At 47.8% G+C, this 16,502-nt stretch overlaps 1 protein-coding gene across 1 annotated transcript in view; it reads left to right on the top strand.

Annotated features, from left to right (window-relative positions):
• arhgef2b (Rho/Rac guanine nucleotide exchange factor 2b) overlaps positions 1 to 16,188 on the top strand; it is a 28,597-nt gene extending 12,409 nt beyond the window's left edge. The window contains exons 2-21 of the mRNA XM_087848625.1: positions 727 to 889; positions 3,017 to 3,084; positions 6,721 to 6,784; positions 6,874 to 7,006; positions 7,847 to 7,950; positions 8,041 to 8,178; positions 8,459 to 8,709; positions 9,529 to 9,654; positions 9,810 to 9,927; positions 10,007 to 10,255; positions 10,334 to 10,413; positions 10,503 to 10,675; positions 11,173 to 11,453; positions 12,327 to 12,404; positions 12,497 to 12,552; positions 13,173 to 13,214; positions 13,857 to 13,907; positions 14,008 to 14,301; positions 14,379 to 14,535; positions 14,621 to 16,188. Of these exons, the coding sequence (XP_087704751.1) occupies positions 727 to 889; positions 3,017 to 3,084; positions 6,721 to 6,784; positions 6,874 to 7,006; positions 7,847 to 7,950; positions 8,041 to 8,178; positions 8,459 to 8,709; positions 9,529 to 9,654; positions 9,810 to 9,927; positions 10,007 to 10,255; positions 10,334 to 10,413; positions 10,503 to 10,675; positions 11,173 to 11,453; positions 12,327 to 12,404; positions 12,497 to 12,552; positions 13,173 to 13,214; positions 13,857 to 13,907; positions 14,008 to 14,301; positions 14,379 to 14,535; positions 14,621 to 14,655 (2,661 nt within the window). The 3' untranslated portion in view covers positions 14,656 to 16,188. The remainder of the gene's footprint in view (positions 1 to 726; positions 890 to 3,016; positions 3,085 to 6,720; positions 6,785 to 6,873; positions 7,007 to 7,846; positions 7,951 to 8,040; positions 8,179 to 8,458; positions 8,710 to 9,528; positions 9,655 to 9,809; positions 9,928 to 10,006; positions 10,256 to 10,333; positions 10,414 to 10,502; positions 10,676 to 11,172; positions 11,454 to 12,326; positions 12,405 to 12,496; positions 12,553 to 13,172; positions 13,215 to 13,856; positions 13,908 to 14,007; positions 14,302 to 14,378; positions 14,536 to 14,620) is intronic.
• The last annotated feature ends 314 nt before the right edge of the window (positions 16,189 to 16,502 follow it).

Here is a 16,502-nt window from a genome sequence, read left to right as displayed (position 1 = left end):
GGGGAGCTCGCGACGAGGCTGCCATACTCGGCGCCATCTTAGATATTACACACCCTGAAGCTGTTTCACACTTCCTTGCAAAAACTCGAGAGGTGGTTGTTTTGTGACGTGTCGGGTTTCAACCTGCAGCATCAATAACCTAGAATCAATAATGATGTTCAGCTGCAGCTGTGTGAAGAGGAAAAGCAGAAGTGTTTCGTTGTTGGTGGATTTCACACCCATGTGTACTTCTGTGTTTGTGATGACGTCATGCCCCCACCCCCCACGGTCCTCACACACTTCCCCTTCCTGCCCCTCCCAGGGCAGAAAGCAGAAGTTCAGCTTTTGGGAACATGAAACATGTTTCTGATGAATCGTCACTTTTAGTGTTTTCACCTCTGCCCCCTCTGCTGTTACCGATGGATCGACTGATCGGGTCTGAGTCGGTAGCTTTGGAGCAGTTTAGTGAAGATGTCTCTGAAACGTGACGGTGGTTTCGGTTACAGATGTGACTCACGCTGCCTTCACATCTGTATTGATAGCTGATTAATCACTCTGGCTGACCACCAGCCTCCAAGTATTTGATTGACTCATTTCAGAGTGGAGCCACTGATACTCAGCCCTGCACTCTGATTGGCTGGTGAAACAGTCTGTCTGCAGCCAATCAGAAGTCGTGGGTTTGAATCCGCTGGCTGTTCTCAGCAGGTGCTCCGGTCCCCTCACACAGCTGTCTCATCTGTTTGTCAGAATAAGGAGAAGGAGCGCCTGAAAGAGAGGGAGAAGGAAGCGAGAGAGAGGGAGGCGCGCTCCAGTAATGGCCACCTGTTTACCTCACTGACGGTGTCCTCCACCACCCTCTGCTCCTCCTGCAACAGGAGCATCACGGCCAAAGAGGCGCTCAGCTGCCCAGGTAAGCACACCTGTACAGAGGAAACTTTATTTATACCGTCGATTTACAGATTGATTGAACGTGTGTGTGTGTGTGTGGGGGGGGGGGGGGGGAGGGGGGGCGCTTGTCTGCTGTATGACAGACGGCGTGTTAATCCTCCTCACAATGAACAGATGTACCTCCGGATTAACACAGTCAGCTGGGATCAGTGTAACACAATAAAATCTCCTTGTTGAACACAACAGATTGGTCATGTGACCACATGTAGACCTCAGGAGCGGGTGAAAGAAGACTCACCCCTCGTCCCATCCCCCCAAGCCCCTCGCCCAGTGTGTGTGTGTGTGTGTGTGTGTCAGCCTACACACCTTGTTGTCCTGCACTCTGATTGGCTGCTGCAGATGCACCCTGAGAAGTGGGTCAAGTGGACTATGTCTACGTGTGTGTGTGTGTGTGTGTGTGTGTGTGTGTGTGTGTGTGTGTGTGTGTACACAGACTTCAAGTCAAGTGGCTTTATTGTCATTCCAACCATGTACAGTGGTACAGTACAAGTGAAAGAGAAAGCGTTCCTCCAAGACCGCAGTGCTACAAATGACAGACAATCAACACAAGACAACATAAAGTGAAATTTGCCAAAACTGCAACAAAACAAAACAAAGACAGCAACACCAGACAGAGCAGGACGATACAGACACAGACAAGTCTTTGAGTAGAGCAGAGGTGTCCAACTCCAGGCCTCGAGGGCCGATGTCCTGCAGATTTGGCTAAATTACCTCCTCAACACGTTTTAAAGTTCTCCAGAGGACTGGTGATGAACTGATCGTTTGATTCAGGTGTGTTGACCCAGGGTGAGATCTAAAACCTGCAGGACACCGGCCCTCGAGGCCTGGAGTCGGACACCCCTGGTGTGGAGCAACTCAAAGACTGAAGAAAGTTTATAACAAGAAACTTACACGCCCAGAACACAGAGTATTTTTAACTGTGTGTGCGTTGTGGTTTACTGGCGACATCTGTGGAAAAAGTGAGGTCAGCACAGTGAACAAATGTGTGTCTTTAGCATGTAAGTGGTCTCTTTCTTGCCTGGTTTCTGCAGGTTCCAGTACCACTGTGGTAGTTGGGTTTCTCTCTCTCACTTCTCTTTTTTATTTACACAGCATCAAATCACAACAACAGTGGCCTGAAGGTGCTTTATATTGTAAGGTAGACCCTACAATAATACAGAGAAAACCCAACAATCATATGACCCCCTATAAGCAAGCGCTTGGGTGACAGTGGGAAGGAAAAAATTCTTTTTAACAGGAAAAAGCCTCCAGGAGAACCAGGCTCAGGGAGGGGCGGGGCCATCTGAATCTTAAAACAGTTGTAGAGTTTCTGTTGGACTTCACAGAGTCCGGCAGCACAGCAGACTCTGTAAACTTCAGACTGTAAGAAGCTTGTGTACAGACTGTTTCCTGCTGGATTAATTGAAGGCTTTGCAGGGAGTTCCTGATAATAGTGCTGATAATAATGAATTACAGCAGTCCAGCCTAGAAGTAATAAATGCATGAACTAGTTTGTCAGCGTCTGTTCATTGTTTTGAATTTCAGAGATATACATTTTCATCGTATACCAAAGAAAATGTATGCTATGTCTTCTAATGATGCTGCCTAAGGGAAGCATGTATAATGTAAACAGAATTGGTCCTAGCACTGAACCCTGTGGAACTCCATAATTAACCTCAGTGTGTGAAGAGGACTCTCCATTTACATGCACAAATTGGAGTCTATTAGATAGATATGATACAAACCACTGCAGCACAGTACCTGTAATACCTACAGCATGTTCTAATCGCTCTAATAGGATATTATGGTCGACAGTATCGAACGCTGCACTGAGGTCTAGCAGGACGAGCACAGAGATGAGTCCACTGTCAGAGGCCATAAGAAGATCATTTGTAACCTTCACTAAAGCTGTTTCTGTGCTGTGATGAACTCTGAAACCTGACTGAAACTCTTCAAATAAACCATTCCTCTGCAGATGATCTGTTAGCTGTTTGACAACTACTCTTTCCAGGATGTTTGATATGAAGGTTGGAGATTGGCCTATAATTAGCTAAGACTGCTGGGTCACCCCATTTACACCCGTGTCTCTCTTTACCTGTGTGTCTCATAGCATGTAATGTCACCATCCACAATCGCTGCAGAGACAGTCTGGCGAGCTGTGCTAAGATGAAGCAGAAGGTAAGAGCAGTCTCTCTCTCTTCTTACCTGTCTGTCTGCACACACCTGTCCCAGTCCTGGTAGGCTACAGTCTCACTGGGGAAAACAATGGTTCGCTGTTGGTTTACATCTTACATCAGAAAGCTTTGCTATCAGGGTCTCTCTTAAAAAAAAAGGTTACATTAACTTCAATTCAATTCAATGTTATTTATATAGCGCCAAACCACAACAGTCGCCTCAAGGTGCTTTATATTGTAACGTAGACCCGACAATAATACATACAGAGGAAAAACCAGCAATCATATGACCCCCTATGAGCAAGCACTTTGGCGACAGTGGGAAGGAAAAACTCCCTTTTAACAGGAAGAAACCTCTGACAGAACCAGGCTCAGGGAGGGGCGGGGCCATCTGCTGTGATTGGTTGGGGAGAGAGAAGGAAGACAGGATAAAGACATGCTGTGGAAGAGAGACAGAGATCAACACATACATGTTAATCTCTGTGGCTTTGCAGCGGTTGGTGCTGCCGCCGTGATAGGTGTCACACCACTGAGTGAACAAAATCAGCCCTAACCTGACCGTCGTTCAGTGCACCGTTCACAGCTAGAACAATGATGTGGTAGAACATATTACTTTCACATATTTATTAACTCTGACGATCTGAAAATCTACTGTTGAATTCAGTGAATGGAGCAAGATGCCTGCGTTCCTGCACAGAGGAAAGATGTGTGGGAAAAAGGGAATTGATGCACTGCAGTAAAAATAAATGGCATCAAAGCATACTTTTTTATTTGGGACATCCTGTAGTGGAATATTTACTTTCTCTAAGCTGACAGCCTTTTGTGCTGTTGCATATATTGAAGTGACAGCTGGTGAAAAATAGCACAGATGAGCATTCACCTGCACTGAGGATAGTAAAAGAAAGAAAATGAATGTTGCTCTGTGTGCACACTACTGAGAAATGTTATGTGATTTTTATTGTGCACTGATCTTTGTGTAGAAGTTTGACTACAACACTGAACTGATCGCTGGAAAAAGGAAAACAGGATATTTCCATGTGTGCGTCCTGTCTCAGGATTCTCCTTGCTCAGTTCAAGTCGTCTCTTTGAGTACGCTTGCAATATTATTGTGGAGCAGGAATATGTGGGGCTCGACTCTGAGTGCGCCAGGAGTGAGTAAAGATCAACAGAGCCAAACGCTCAGGGCTCCGCCCCCTCATTCTAACATGGCCGACCAGCCCCCCCGAGTCACTCTAAGTAGATTTCTTTCCATGCCCAAGCAAGGAGGGAAGTGTTGGTGAGACACCTGACTCTCTTATCAAGGAACCAAGGATTGCGTTCAGTAATCCAACGTTCTTTTTCTAACTCCTCTGTGTTTCTTTATGGGAGATACAGCCCTCCCCTGGGTTGCGGCTTCCCCCGCAGCTACGCTCCAGGACTACTCAGGTCTCAGGTGGATCTGAGGCACTGGATTCCAGCACTACCTGAGCCAGGGATGACTGTGCAACATCCAACTCATAAAATCGCACAAAGGTGTGTGGCGTAGTCCAGCTTGCTTCCTCACAAATATCCTGGACTGATACACCTCTGAACAAAGCTCATTCTTCTATACCCCTAGAAGAATGAGTCCTGGGGTGGCCTGCGATTCCTTACAGAGCTATGGCCTCTACAATCCAATGAGCTAGGGCCCGCCCTTGTAAGGGGAGGCCCAAGAAACCAACAGCTGATCTAACTTTCTGTCTGAATCCAGCTGTTGTGTCTACATATGTCTCCAAGGCTCGCACAAGTATTCAGCCTCTGCTCCTTCTCCGAGGAAAACTGGGGGGGCAGCAGCTCTACTGCAGAACAGAGCACCTGATGACGTTTCCATCACCTTAGGGACAAAGGCAGGGTTACGCCTCCGACATGTCCGGGAGCCAACTGCAAACAAGAGTAGTGAATAGACAGAACTCGTTTAGCTGCGGTTAGAGCCAACAGCAGAGCGGTTTTAAGAGAGAAAAACTTCAAACCCACAGTCCCGATAGGCTCAAAGCCTGACTGACAGCTCCAATAGTAGGACCAGTGGTCTAGAGACTGGGAGCCTACGATGTGCCCCCTCATGAAGACAAACAAGGGGGTGCAGCACATTTGTACATCCTTTGATAAACAGATGCCGTGAAGCAATCTACCATACTGGGCAAAGAAATGCTGGCAGAAGCTGAGATTGCCCCGTGGTTAGGGTGTAAGTAGGTATAAGTGTAAGTAGGCTCCACAGCCGAAGGTTCAGTGAGCCCCAGCTCACTCATCCACTGGATCTCAAGCTTAGAGCAGCCCTTGGTTTGCAACTTTGGCCCCACTTGGTGGCCTAGACTGCTGGGCAGGGAAAGTGGAGTCATCCTCCTCCTCGGCCGTATCCTCCAGATAGAGGAGATAAGAGTTGGCCGCACTCTCGCCACCTGGGTGGCCAACGTTTTGATTGAGGAGGTGCTCAAATGGTGGGACTCTTCTCAGGGACTCTTCCTCCATCATGTCCACCCAGCTCATGGTGGCTCACGGATGATGGATATCACTCGTAGCAGTAGTAGCTGACAGGCAGCGATCCTGCCTGTTCGTTACTGCTACTCTCTTCCTCCTTTCCAGGACTTGCTCTGGCATCAATGGACAGTGGGGGCATCCCCGAGGGTTATGTTCTGGCACATGCTGTTATTACATGGCTTGATTAAGGTTCACATTAGGCTGACATCTGGGGTCAGAGCTGAAACTGTTCTGGGCCACCACAGGGCCAGCAGTGTGTCTACAACTGGCCCATGGCTGCACACAATGTGCTTACACATGGCCCACATGCCGCAAAGAATGACGGCCCTTTGGTGGCCCAGATAAGGTTTGCCAAAGGCAATCCACACATGGACCAGCACAGGATCACCAGTGTGTCTGCAACTGGCCCTGTGCTGGCCCATGTGTGGGCCACCTCTGGCAGACCAGGTCTGAGCCACCAAAGGGCCGTCATTCTTTGCGGCATGTGGGCCATGTGTAAGCACACTGTGTGGGCCAGATCCGGGCCATACCAATTTTGCTATGTGGGAACACGGTTTATGGGCTACTAACATGTTAATGCTAGCCGGACACTGAAAGGAAAAGGCTCAACGTAACACTTGAGCCTGAATTTGACAATCGTCGGCTAGCTCACTAGCTAAAACCAGGAAGCGTTGGAAGAGCTCGCCTAACAAGATTGCTGTTCAAAAGGGTGAAACTTTAAGTACACTTCTCTCGAAGGACTTACTCAGCAAAAACTGGAACCGGAAACTGCGTTTGGCAACATACTCCTATACGGGATGCATGAGAAAGCAGCTAATCAAGTTAGCTTGGAGAAGCTGAGGGAGCTCAAAGTAGTTTCTCACAGGAAGAAATGAGTTAGCAGGGGTTGGTCGGCCGTGTTAGAATAAGGGGGTGGAGCCCTGAGCACGGCTCGCCAGGTCTGTCATGGACAGACATGGCGTCATTGGAGATTCCGTAGTTGGTCACACCAAGACGATTCCCGTAGTGAAACACAGAGCGAAGGTATAAAAAGAACTGCCACAAACGTCGGTGACTCAGGTTTTTGGAGCAGCTGTGTTGCTCATGAACGCAGCCTGTCTCTCTCTCTTTGGTCGCTCCAAGGTTGACCTGTGTTTCCCTCTGACAGCAACAGAAGCTGGCGTTAGCGAGAAATAGTTCAGCTCTGCAGAACGTCGCCATGAGAAGCAAAAGTGAGTCCTGTCACCTAAAAACATCTCCTTTTCCTCTTCTTCTGCTGTTGTTTGTCACAATGATGACTTTTTCTTCTTCTCTGCTTCAGCGCCTATGATGAAGGAGCGTCCGAGCTCAGCCATCTATCCTTCTGACAGCCTTCGTCAGTCGCTGCTCGGCTCCAGACGCGTTCGATCTGGCCTCTCGCTCGCCAAAAGTGTCTCCACAAATAACATCGCAGGGTGAGGCTGAGCACGGAGCTGATTGGCTGCTGGCTGTTGTGGTTGAGCATCAGAAACAGGAACAGCAAATGTACAGAATAATAACTTGAAATCGGAAACATTCAGCTGAGCTAAAATATAAACCTCCAGGTCACAAGGATCTCCGTGACCTGGAGGCTCCGACATCGCCATCTTGTGGTTGCAGGAAGCAGCTGCTGGGAGGGTTAGAGAAGTAAAATTCATTATATGCAAGAATAAAATCACGCAGAGTTCATTAAGAATAAAACATAAAAAAAGGAATCCAGATGCTGACATCATCAAATCGCCACCCATCACAAAGTGAGGTCTTGATGCTCAGTCATCCAGGTAAGTAAATCCCATAAAGTCGATTCTGTTCATCTGGATGTTTTCAGTGGGAGAAATGTTTCGTCACTCATCCAGGTTCTTCAGTCTCAGCTGACTGCAGGTTTCAACCTTATAAACAGGACATTTGCTCAGTGACTGAAACCAGCCCACAGAAACGTTTCACTGAAAACATCCAGATGAACAGAATCAATTTGTGGGGAAGGTGAAGCAAGCATCCAGTGAAACTAGTTCAGTGTTTGCGGGGCAAAAGTAAAACACTGAAGCTCTCTGTCTTTAAACTAATCAGGACTTTAAGTTATTCTGTTGTTGCCACCTCTGTTTGTACTGTACTCGATTACTGTAATCGAGTATTGCAGCTTCAGTGACTTGAAAAAGTTTTCGATATGACGAGCTTCGACACACTCAGCCACGGCAGTCAACAGCTGACATGCTCACCTGCTTCTCTGCATCTTCACACCATCAGACATCATAAGTCACCTTTCTGTCTGTCCTCAGTGTGACCGACGACTCTGCAGGTCTCAAGAGGATCCTGTCTCAGTCCACAGAGTCTCTGAACTTCAGGAGCAGGACTCTGTCCATGGAGTCTCTTACTGATGACGGTCTGTTAGTCACTTTTATTGATTACTATCAGATCTTAATTATGTGAGCAGGCGCTGTAACCTGATGGGATTCATTCTTTCTGTGTGCAGCCGAGTGGAGCCCTCTGCTGGACGAGCTGCAGAAGGAGGGCAGCTGCGTGCAGGCCGACAGCTGGAGCCTCGCTGTGGAGCCCAACTTCCTGCAAACACTTCACAAAGACCTGATCAAGCAGCAGGACGTCATCTACGGTACAGCAACAGTCACCAAACACACACATGTGGACTCGTTACACCTGCGGGAGATTTAAACTCGGAGCTCATACAGCTTCCAGACGTTTGTTCAGGAGAGCTTTTGTCACCTGGCGTCTCTGTTTTAGTTCATCCCAAAGGTGACGTGTCAGTGCTCTGTGTGGGCGGGGTCGGGTTTTTCTACAGTCCCAACGAACCTTAACTAAAGCGTGGTCTACAGCTGTGCGTGTGCTCGCCACAGCTGGAGAAGAAACGTGACCGAGCTCTCTCTCTGCCTCAGAGCTGATCCAGACCGAGTTTCACCACGTCCGCACGCTGAGGATCATGGAGGGCGTGTACCGGCGGGGGATGCTGGAGGAGGTGATGCTGGAGGCGGGGGTGGTCCACACCATCTTCCCGTGTCTGGACCAACTGCTGGAGCTTCACTCCCACTTCCTGTCAGAGCTGTTCAACAGGAGGAAGGCGGGTCTGGTGGAGGGCAGCTCCACCAACTTCACGGTGCGCAAGCTGGGAGACCTGCTGGTCCGACAGGTACGACGACTCCACCTCTCGCACCCGCACCTCGCTGCTAACAGGGCCTCTAAGTTCCCACTGCAGGCGAAAGCGCATCAAATCCACCATATCGATCATGGCATGATAGTTTGAACTGCACAAGTCCGACATTTTCAAATCCGACCTTTCGTATGTGGTACTGAGTCCGATACGTATCTGATGTTTTAGAAAGTGACTGCTGGTTGATGGTCATGTCGCATTAAATTAGTCTTTTACGTCACTGACAAAAACAGATCCCAATTATCAGCGCTGGAGAAGACAAACGACTGCGTGTCCATATAAACATCTGCACGTAGCAGCCACTGCTCCAAACAAGGCCGTTGTTAAAGCTGTTTTCTCAGTGTCCTTCTTTCTCTAATTAATTTGTCAAAACTCTGTCGGTTACAACTGTGCAGAAATAGACTGCTGCAACAACACCTACTAGCTGCCATTCTTACTTCCGTAAAGATGGAACACATTTTGGGGTCAGCTTGAAAGAGCTAAGGTCAGAGGTCAAATGTGACACGGCGTCTTTCCCTAAACGTTGTCAGTACAAACAGTGGCAGCCAAATTTTTAGCAAAGGTAGGATGTTTTATGACCCTGAAGAAGAGTTCAAATATGAGGTCGTGTCCACATACAGAATGACAACAGCAATGGATGCAACAGCATCAAATAAAACCCGAGGCTTGCTCGCCCGGAACTGGACGTCACGTTTGTCAACACAAACCAACCGCTTGGCACTGATTTTAAAATTCGCCAGACGGTCGCTACAAAGACCTGAGTTTATCCACCGAACCTACACGTGTGTGTGTGTGCAGTTCTCAGGGCAGACTGCTGATGACTGGAAGAAAGTTTACTCAGAGTTCTGCAGTCGACATCCGAAAGCTGTGAAACTCTACAAGGAAGTTTTGGCTCGCGACCGGAGGCTGCAGCAGTTCATCAGGGTGAGGCGCTCACCTGCGGCGTCAGGCTCGTCCTGGAACCGTCATGGTCACTTTAGATGTGTTTTGATTTACGCTGCTGCAAGCTGGTTCGGCCCGGGGCCGGCTGGTGTTTCTGATGCTGACTTCCTGTCTCCATGCTTTCCCACAATGCTCAGCGTGCGACTCGCGGTCCTCTGCTGCGGCGTCACGGCGTCCAGGAGTGCATCCTGTTGGTGACGCAGCGGATCACAAAGTACCCCGTCCTCATCCAGCGAATCCTGGACAACACTAAAGGTAATCTGTGACTTTTGACCTTTAGGATTCTGTGATGACCTTTGACTTATGACTGTGATGAATCCATAACCTCCTGCAGGCTGCGAAGAGGAGGCGCAGGCTCTGAGCCGCGCACTGGGCCTCCTGAAGGAGCTGATCAGCTCTGTGGACAAAGAGGTCCTGGAGCTTGACCGGAGCAGGAGGCTGCAGGAGATCCACGCCCGCCTGGACCCGCGTGCCCAGGCAGAGGTCCGGGGAGGAGGCGTGTTCAGGGGTGGAGAGCTGCTGAGGAGGAGGCTCCTGCACGAGGGGACACTCCTCTGCAAGGTCCAGGGTACCAGGATGAAAGGTAGTGGGCTTTATCACCTGCTGTGGTGTAACATGCGTGCGGGCAGAGCTCGCAAGTCACGACTGTGTTTGTCTCCAGATGTGCAGGTGCTGCTGATGTCAGACATCTTGGTTTTCCTCCAGGAGAAAGACCAGAAGTTCACCTTTGTTGTGTCACTGGTGAGTCTGAGAACATTCGAAAGCCCCCTGACCTCCAGCGCTGTTCAAGTTTTCCTGTCTGCTCACCTGTCTGCTCACCTGCATTTCAGGACAAGTCTCCAGTGGTCTCATTGACTAATCTGATTGTCAGAGACATAGCCAATCAGGAGAGAGGGATGTACCTGATCAGTGACTCCACCCCCCCGGAGATGTATGAGCTGCACGCCTCATCGAAAGAAGACAGGAAGACTTGGATGAGCCGCATCCAGCAGGCCGCCACCAGGTGAGCAAGACACACGTGTGTCCTGAGGAAATGAAGTGCTCTGGCTGTGCGTCACTTCCTACCCCGATGACGACATTTATCACAACACAGAGCGCCTGTAAACTCAGTGAACAGTTTATATAATATAGTCATATTCCTGCAGTCGAGTGTTTCCACCAGTGACATCGTGTATTTGTGGGAGTTTGATGTCCGGTTTTCTCTTTAGTAATGACGTGCTGCAGGAATCAGAAACTATTAATGAAACGATGTATTTAAGAGCAACAGGCTGAACCAGTTAAATTATCATAAAGTTACAAACATAAGAAATCGCTCTAACATTCACAAACGGCTCGATTATAAATATGCATCATATTACAGAGGTTAAATATATATAATTGATCTTTAACCTTCTGCACCTCTACTTAGCTTTGGTGACCTTAGTTACTGTGGTAACTACTGCAAACTGTAGTTACTGTAGTTACTGTGTACTTTAGTTACTGATGTATTTTTTCCTGCAGCTGTCCGTGCAGAGACGACTTTCCTCTCATTGAGACAGAAGACAAAGCGCTGCTGCGCAGACTCAGAGCTGACATCCAGCAGAAGGACAGGGAGGTGCTGGAGCTCTTACAGGAGCGCGTCACTCTGTTTTCTGACCTGGTGGAGGCGTCTGGAAGAGGAAAGGCAGAAGAAGAAGGAGACGTGGAGGTCAGGATCTCCTCCTCCTGCAGGAACCTTTTTAGAGCTGACACTCCTCAGGCACCTCAGGCCGAGCCGCTCCTCCTCGCTGCCATCGGTGAAGGTGAGGAGGTGCTAATGCTTCTTAGGTCCAGAACGATGGACTAAGACTTTAACAGATCGTGTGACCTTTGGTGGAGGTTAGGGTGTAACGCGGTAAAGGACCAGGGCACCTAACTGCAGCTTCATAGATAATGAGCTAATCAGAACTAGCTTCGGCTACGGAGCCTGAGTGTGTGAATAAAACACAGGAAACAGAAATAGAGCTCAAAAGTATATTATGTATGTTATGGTAAATGAAAAATGTATAGACAGATATACAGAAAATAAATATAAGCATATATATCACGAACAGAAATAATGGTAATAACACAAAACAGCTTATTAGGTCCCAAAATGAGGTGGGACGAGGTTTAGTCTAGTGTGAGATCAGTTTTGTTCCATTGACCTGTGATAGGGCAGCACGGTGGCACGGTGGTTAGCACTGTTGATAGGGCGGCACGGCGGCATGGCGGTTAGCACTGTTGATAGGGCAGCACGGTGGCACGGTGGTTAGCACTGTTGATAGGGCGGCACGGCGGCACGGCGGTTAGCACTGTTGCCGCACAGCAAGAAGCTCCTGAGTTCAATTCCACCATCAGGCCGGGGCTTTCTGTGTGGAGTTTCATTCCCGCCACAATAAAGGGATTTGCGGAAGTGGGGTCAGATGTTACCATGGTTACATGGGTGTAGCTGACCAGGTTCGATGTTTAAAATTGATATTTATGGGATGAAGCCATCACACCTCAGGTCTTTGTGCCACACATAAACATCTGTAAGTGGGAACAAAGAAGAACTGAGCAGTAAAGGAAACGTTCTCCGAGACATCCTCCACCTGAGCAGCTTCCAACGCTAACAGAGACTCTCACCATCAGCCTCACCATGTTTTCTGTTTCAGTCGACAGACTGACGGAGCTGCTGTCAGATGCCAGCATCCAGAAATCTTCCATAACCAACGGCAACCAGGAGATCAGCGGTGAGTCACCTGTCACCTATTTGTGCCCCTTCGTGTCGTGATGCAGAAATCATCTTTCTGTTGCTGTTTGATAACCCGTCCCTTTCTCTCAGATGGTGACTCTGGTTCTCTGAACGGCTCTTTTGACTTGAACGACAAATCCTCAAAGGTAAAGCTCACCTTTCACCTCCTGCTCAGGTGTGTGTCTTAAAGATGTGAAACTTTCAACCCCTCATATTTCTTCTGAAATGTTTGAATGCTCAGAGGTTCCATGGAAGTTATTTACAGTCTTTAACCAATCAGTGAGCAATTGGTCACATGATCCCAATGTCACAGCAGGGTTTTGGTGGATTTTGTTTCCGTGGAAACTGGAGCAGAAGTGAAGATACAGGTGACAGTAAAAAACAAGTAAATGTTGAAGAATGTTTTTCTGAGGGGCTCGTTTACGTCTCACTGCACAGACGAGCGGGCGGAGCTACTTCTTCACTTACATGGTCGACGTTCTGCAACTTTTCCCTTATTTATAACATCATCGTATGCAGCTGGTACAACAGAGGCGCCACCTGATTGGTCCACATGTTTCAGGTGGTTCGTGAAGCTGAACCTGCATCTGCAGGATGCAAACCTTCAGTGGTGTTTAAATGTTTGTCTGCTGAACCACAGTTCTTCAAATAAATCCTCTTTATATAAACTGTCTGTTTTCATGTGTCTGAGTGAACCTTCAGAATAAGAGAAGGTCTGTGGCCGTTTGTCTCCACGTCTCTCAGTTTCAACTCTTTTCTCTTTCAGGATAGAAATGGTAACCAGCTGCAGGAGCGAACGCTGAATGAGGTAACACCTACTTCCTCTTTTCTGAGTAACCTCTTGATACCAAGAAGTCAAAGACCTAAGCCCCTCCTCCATCAGTACCTACTCGGATCGCCTTGCCACAGTTCGCCACGGTTTTCGGGGCTGGCACCACATACTGCAATAGTACCTGCCCGGGTTCCAAGGGACCCGGGCAGGTACTAAAATGTGATGTCAGATTGCGTGACACCGATTGGCCGGTCAGTGGCGTCATTCAAAGAGTCACAAAAGCAACTCGTTCACGAAAATCAAAACAGACATTTTTGAAACCCGGCAACGAGGAAACAGGCTGCAAAACCGACACAAGGTGCACGAGTGTCGAAAAGCCACAGACCCAGCAGCAGCTATACTGCTGGCTCCACGTCCACCTTTGTTGTAGTCGTCGCATATTCATCACGGGACACTCGGACATGTCGGTGTGATGACGAACACGCACATTAGGTGTAACTGGACTGTAATGGAAAGCCAGTCGATCTGAGGTGCCATTGGAAAAGGGGCTTAGATTCGCTTTGAAGATGGACATGTTTCTGTCTGTGTTGGGATGCAGCTCATGCACCGTTTCTTACATGTTGATGTGCAAAGTTTCTGCCTGTGCAGTTCTAACATCTTCAGCTGTCCTCTCTGCAGGACGTCCATCAGCGGTTGATCAGTCTGAGCACACAGCTTCACGCCCTGCAGGTCTGAAACTTATTTCCAGTATTGATTGTTTATACATCCTGCAATTAACCCAAATAAATAGTGATTCATTTATTCAGTATTTATGTTATCAATGTTGCAGGCTGCTGTGATTCGTCAGGACTCAATGCTAGCGCTGTTGGTCAGTGCAGGCTCCACCCCCTCCACCACCCCTGGCTCTGCCCCTGGCCCCCGCCTCAGCCGGTCACTGTCACGTGACACAGGGTTGGAAGCCAGCGGGGAGGCGGTGCTGCTGCGGCGGCAGGTGGAGCTGCTACAGGAGGAAGTGACACGCCTCCGTCTGCGAGGGGAGGACCAAAACTGGGAGGGAGTGGAGCCAGGCACCAGAAGGAGGAGCAAAAATGGAGAGAAGAGCGATGTTATGAAAGGAGAACAGGTGAGTTGGGTTCACTTGTTCACCTAAAGCGCGATGAGTCGACAAAACTGGAATAAATCCGAGTTGTCTGTTGGCAGGCTAACAAGAGGCGTAGCAGTCGGGAACTGGAGCTCCGCCCCCTCGCCCCACTAGCCACCGAGGATCCAGTCGACCAATTAGATGGCGTCCAAGAAGGAAATGAAGAGGAAGAGGAGGAAGTGATGAAGATCTCTCCTCGCTCTGATAGCCCCAGAGGTTAGTACCACTGATCAACAATCAATATGGAAAACCCATGGCATTATGATGTCTCCATGGTAACCTATTACCTCTGACCCCTCAGACCTGCAGGACATCCCAGAGGAGAGCGAGAGTTAACGCCCCACCTCCAGCCGATGACCTCAGGGACCTCTGCTGTTGTCACTGTGACGCCACAGACACACATCGGACTCTTATTGTTAAAGGCCCTGGATATGATGCCAGTGCCTGTTTTACAGTTTTTAGACCAAATCAGACTTTTGTTCTTGGAACATTTTCTAAAAGGGTAAGGGCGAGGTTAAATTGGCAACTTATTTTGTGATTAGATCACTGGTTTGATCCGTGCCCTTGATGTTTTCTGTTTATTTGTTTCTTTGTTGTTTGTAAATGGGACCAGAGCATGCGTATCTGGAGCTGGACCTGGATCTGGATCTGGTCTGATCCAGATATTTTTCACAGTTTGTTTTAAGCAGACAGATTTTTATTTATTCTTTGAATCTGAGACACACCACACTACATTACCCAGAATGCCTTTGGACCAGCAGCCATCTCATATTTAAAGTTTTGATTTTAATGGTGTCTGATTTACAGAAACCATTACCAGTATGTAAGCATTGAAAGGACTGGGATTATGGGGAGGGATTGGAGGTTGGTGTGGTCAGATTTGGGTTTTGGGGGTCGGGACTCACGTAGTGCTGGATTGTAGGTCAGGTGTGTTTTTAAGGAGCACAGAGCTCCTTCTATTAGCATGTTAGCATGGCTGTGTCTCTTATACTTGTGTAGGACATTGGTTGAATTGACCAATCAGCTTGTTTCTTTTGATGCATGGAGGTGATGATGTCAGCTCCTCATGTCGTCCGGTGATGATGATGATGATGATGATGGAACAGTGTTTCACATAGAAAATTGTTCATTTACAAAAAAGAACAACAGACGCCGGTGATGATGTAATCATGTGATCACATTGGGGTGGACTACAGCAAGTTCAACAAGTCTGCGATCAGTCAAAGAGGCCATGCCCCTAATAATGCAAACTCCAGTTCAGACAGGAGAGTGTTATCTATAGAGACCAGTTTGTGAATTAGGTTGTAAGCATGTTTATTTTAACATGTAAGGGTTTTGGGACTGACTCGCTGCTGCCTCTGCTGGACAGTAGAGGAACTGTAGTTTGGCGCTGATTAAGCAGAAAGCGTTACCGAAGAATGCGGGCATCCTCTGTCCTGATCATGTGTGATTGATCATCACCTTATTGATCAGGTGTTTTATGGACAGTAGTCCCACCCCCTGTGAGTTCACATGATGTTCTGTAGGTTTTGGAAACACAAAAAAATAAATTTGTAACATCAGGACCTGAATGTGATTTTGAAGTTTTTGAATAACTGATTGTGTTCAGGTTTAACGCTGAGAAGTTTCTACAGTGTGAATCACTGTTTTGTTATGTTTTTTTTATCTGAAGCTTTGGGATCCAAAACATTTCTGACTGTTTACGCAAAAAAAGCTCGCCAGGATGCACGCCTCACATCCAGATGTGCCGCTGTAACATTTCTTTTGAGTGTATTTTAACTGTAGTAACAATGGACTGAAGTAATTGTATTGATCTCTGATGAGTGTAGGTGATTCCTGCTGTACTCTTTATAAATCTAATCAGCTGCTCTTCGAGTATTTGTCTTTACTTTTAGCTTCAGATGAAACATGACTTTCAGATTTTGATTACTGATGCAGAAATTGATGAATTGATAAACAAAGCACACAGTGACACAAAGTTCATTCGGGAAATTTATTTCCTGAAACTAAAAATAAACAAAGATGGCTGACATTCAATTCAATTCAGTTTTATTTATATAGTGTCAAATTACAACAACAGTCGCCTCAAGTGTCACGGGTGCAGGAGAAAGAGGACCCCAAAATGCGGCGCTCTGGCCAAAAAGTGTGCGTTTCCAAAGGTAGTGCCAAAAAACAGTGAAAGG

The sequence above is a fragment of the Neolamprologus brichardi genome, chromosome 11 (genome assembly GCF_056152115.1).
Source record: "Neolamprologus brichardi isolate AB-2024 chromosome 11, ASM5615211v1, whole genome shotgun sequence".
Classification (NCBI taxonomy): Eukaryota; Metazoa; Chordata; class Actinopteri; order Cichliformes; family Cichlidae; genus Neolamprologus; species Neolamprologus brichardi.
This window is presented reverse-complemented; position numbering and strand designations above follow the sequence as displayed.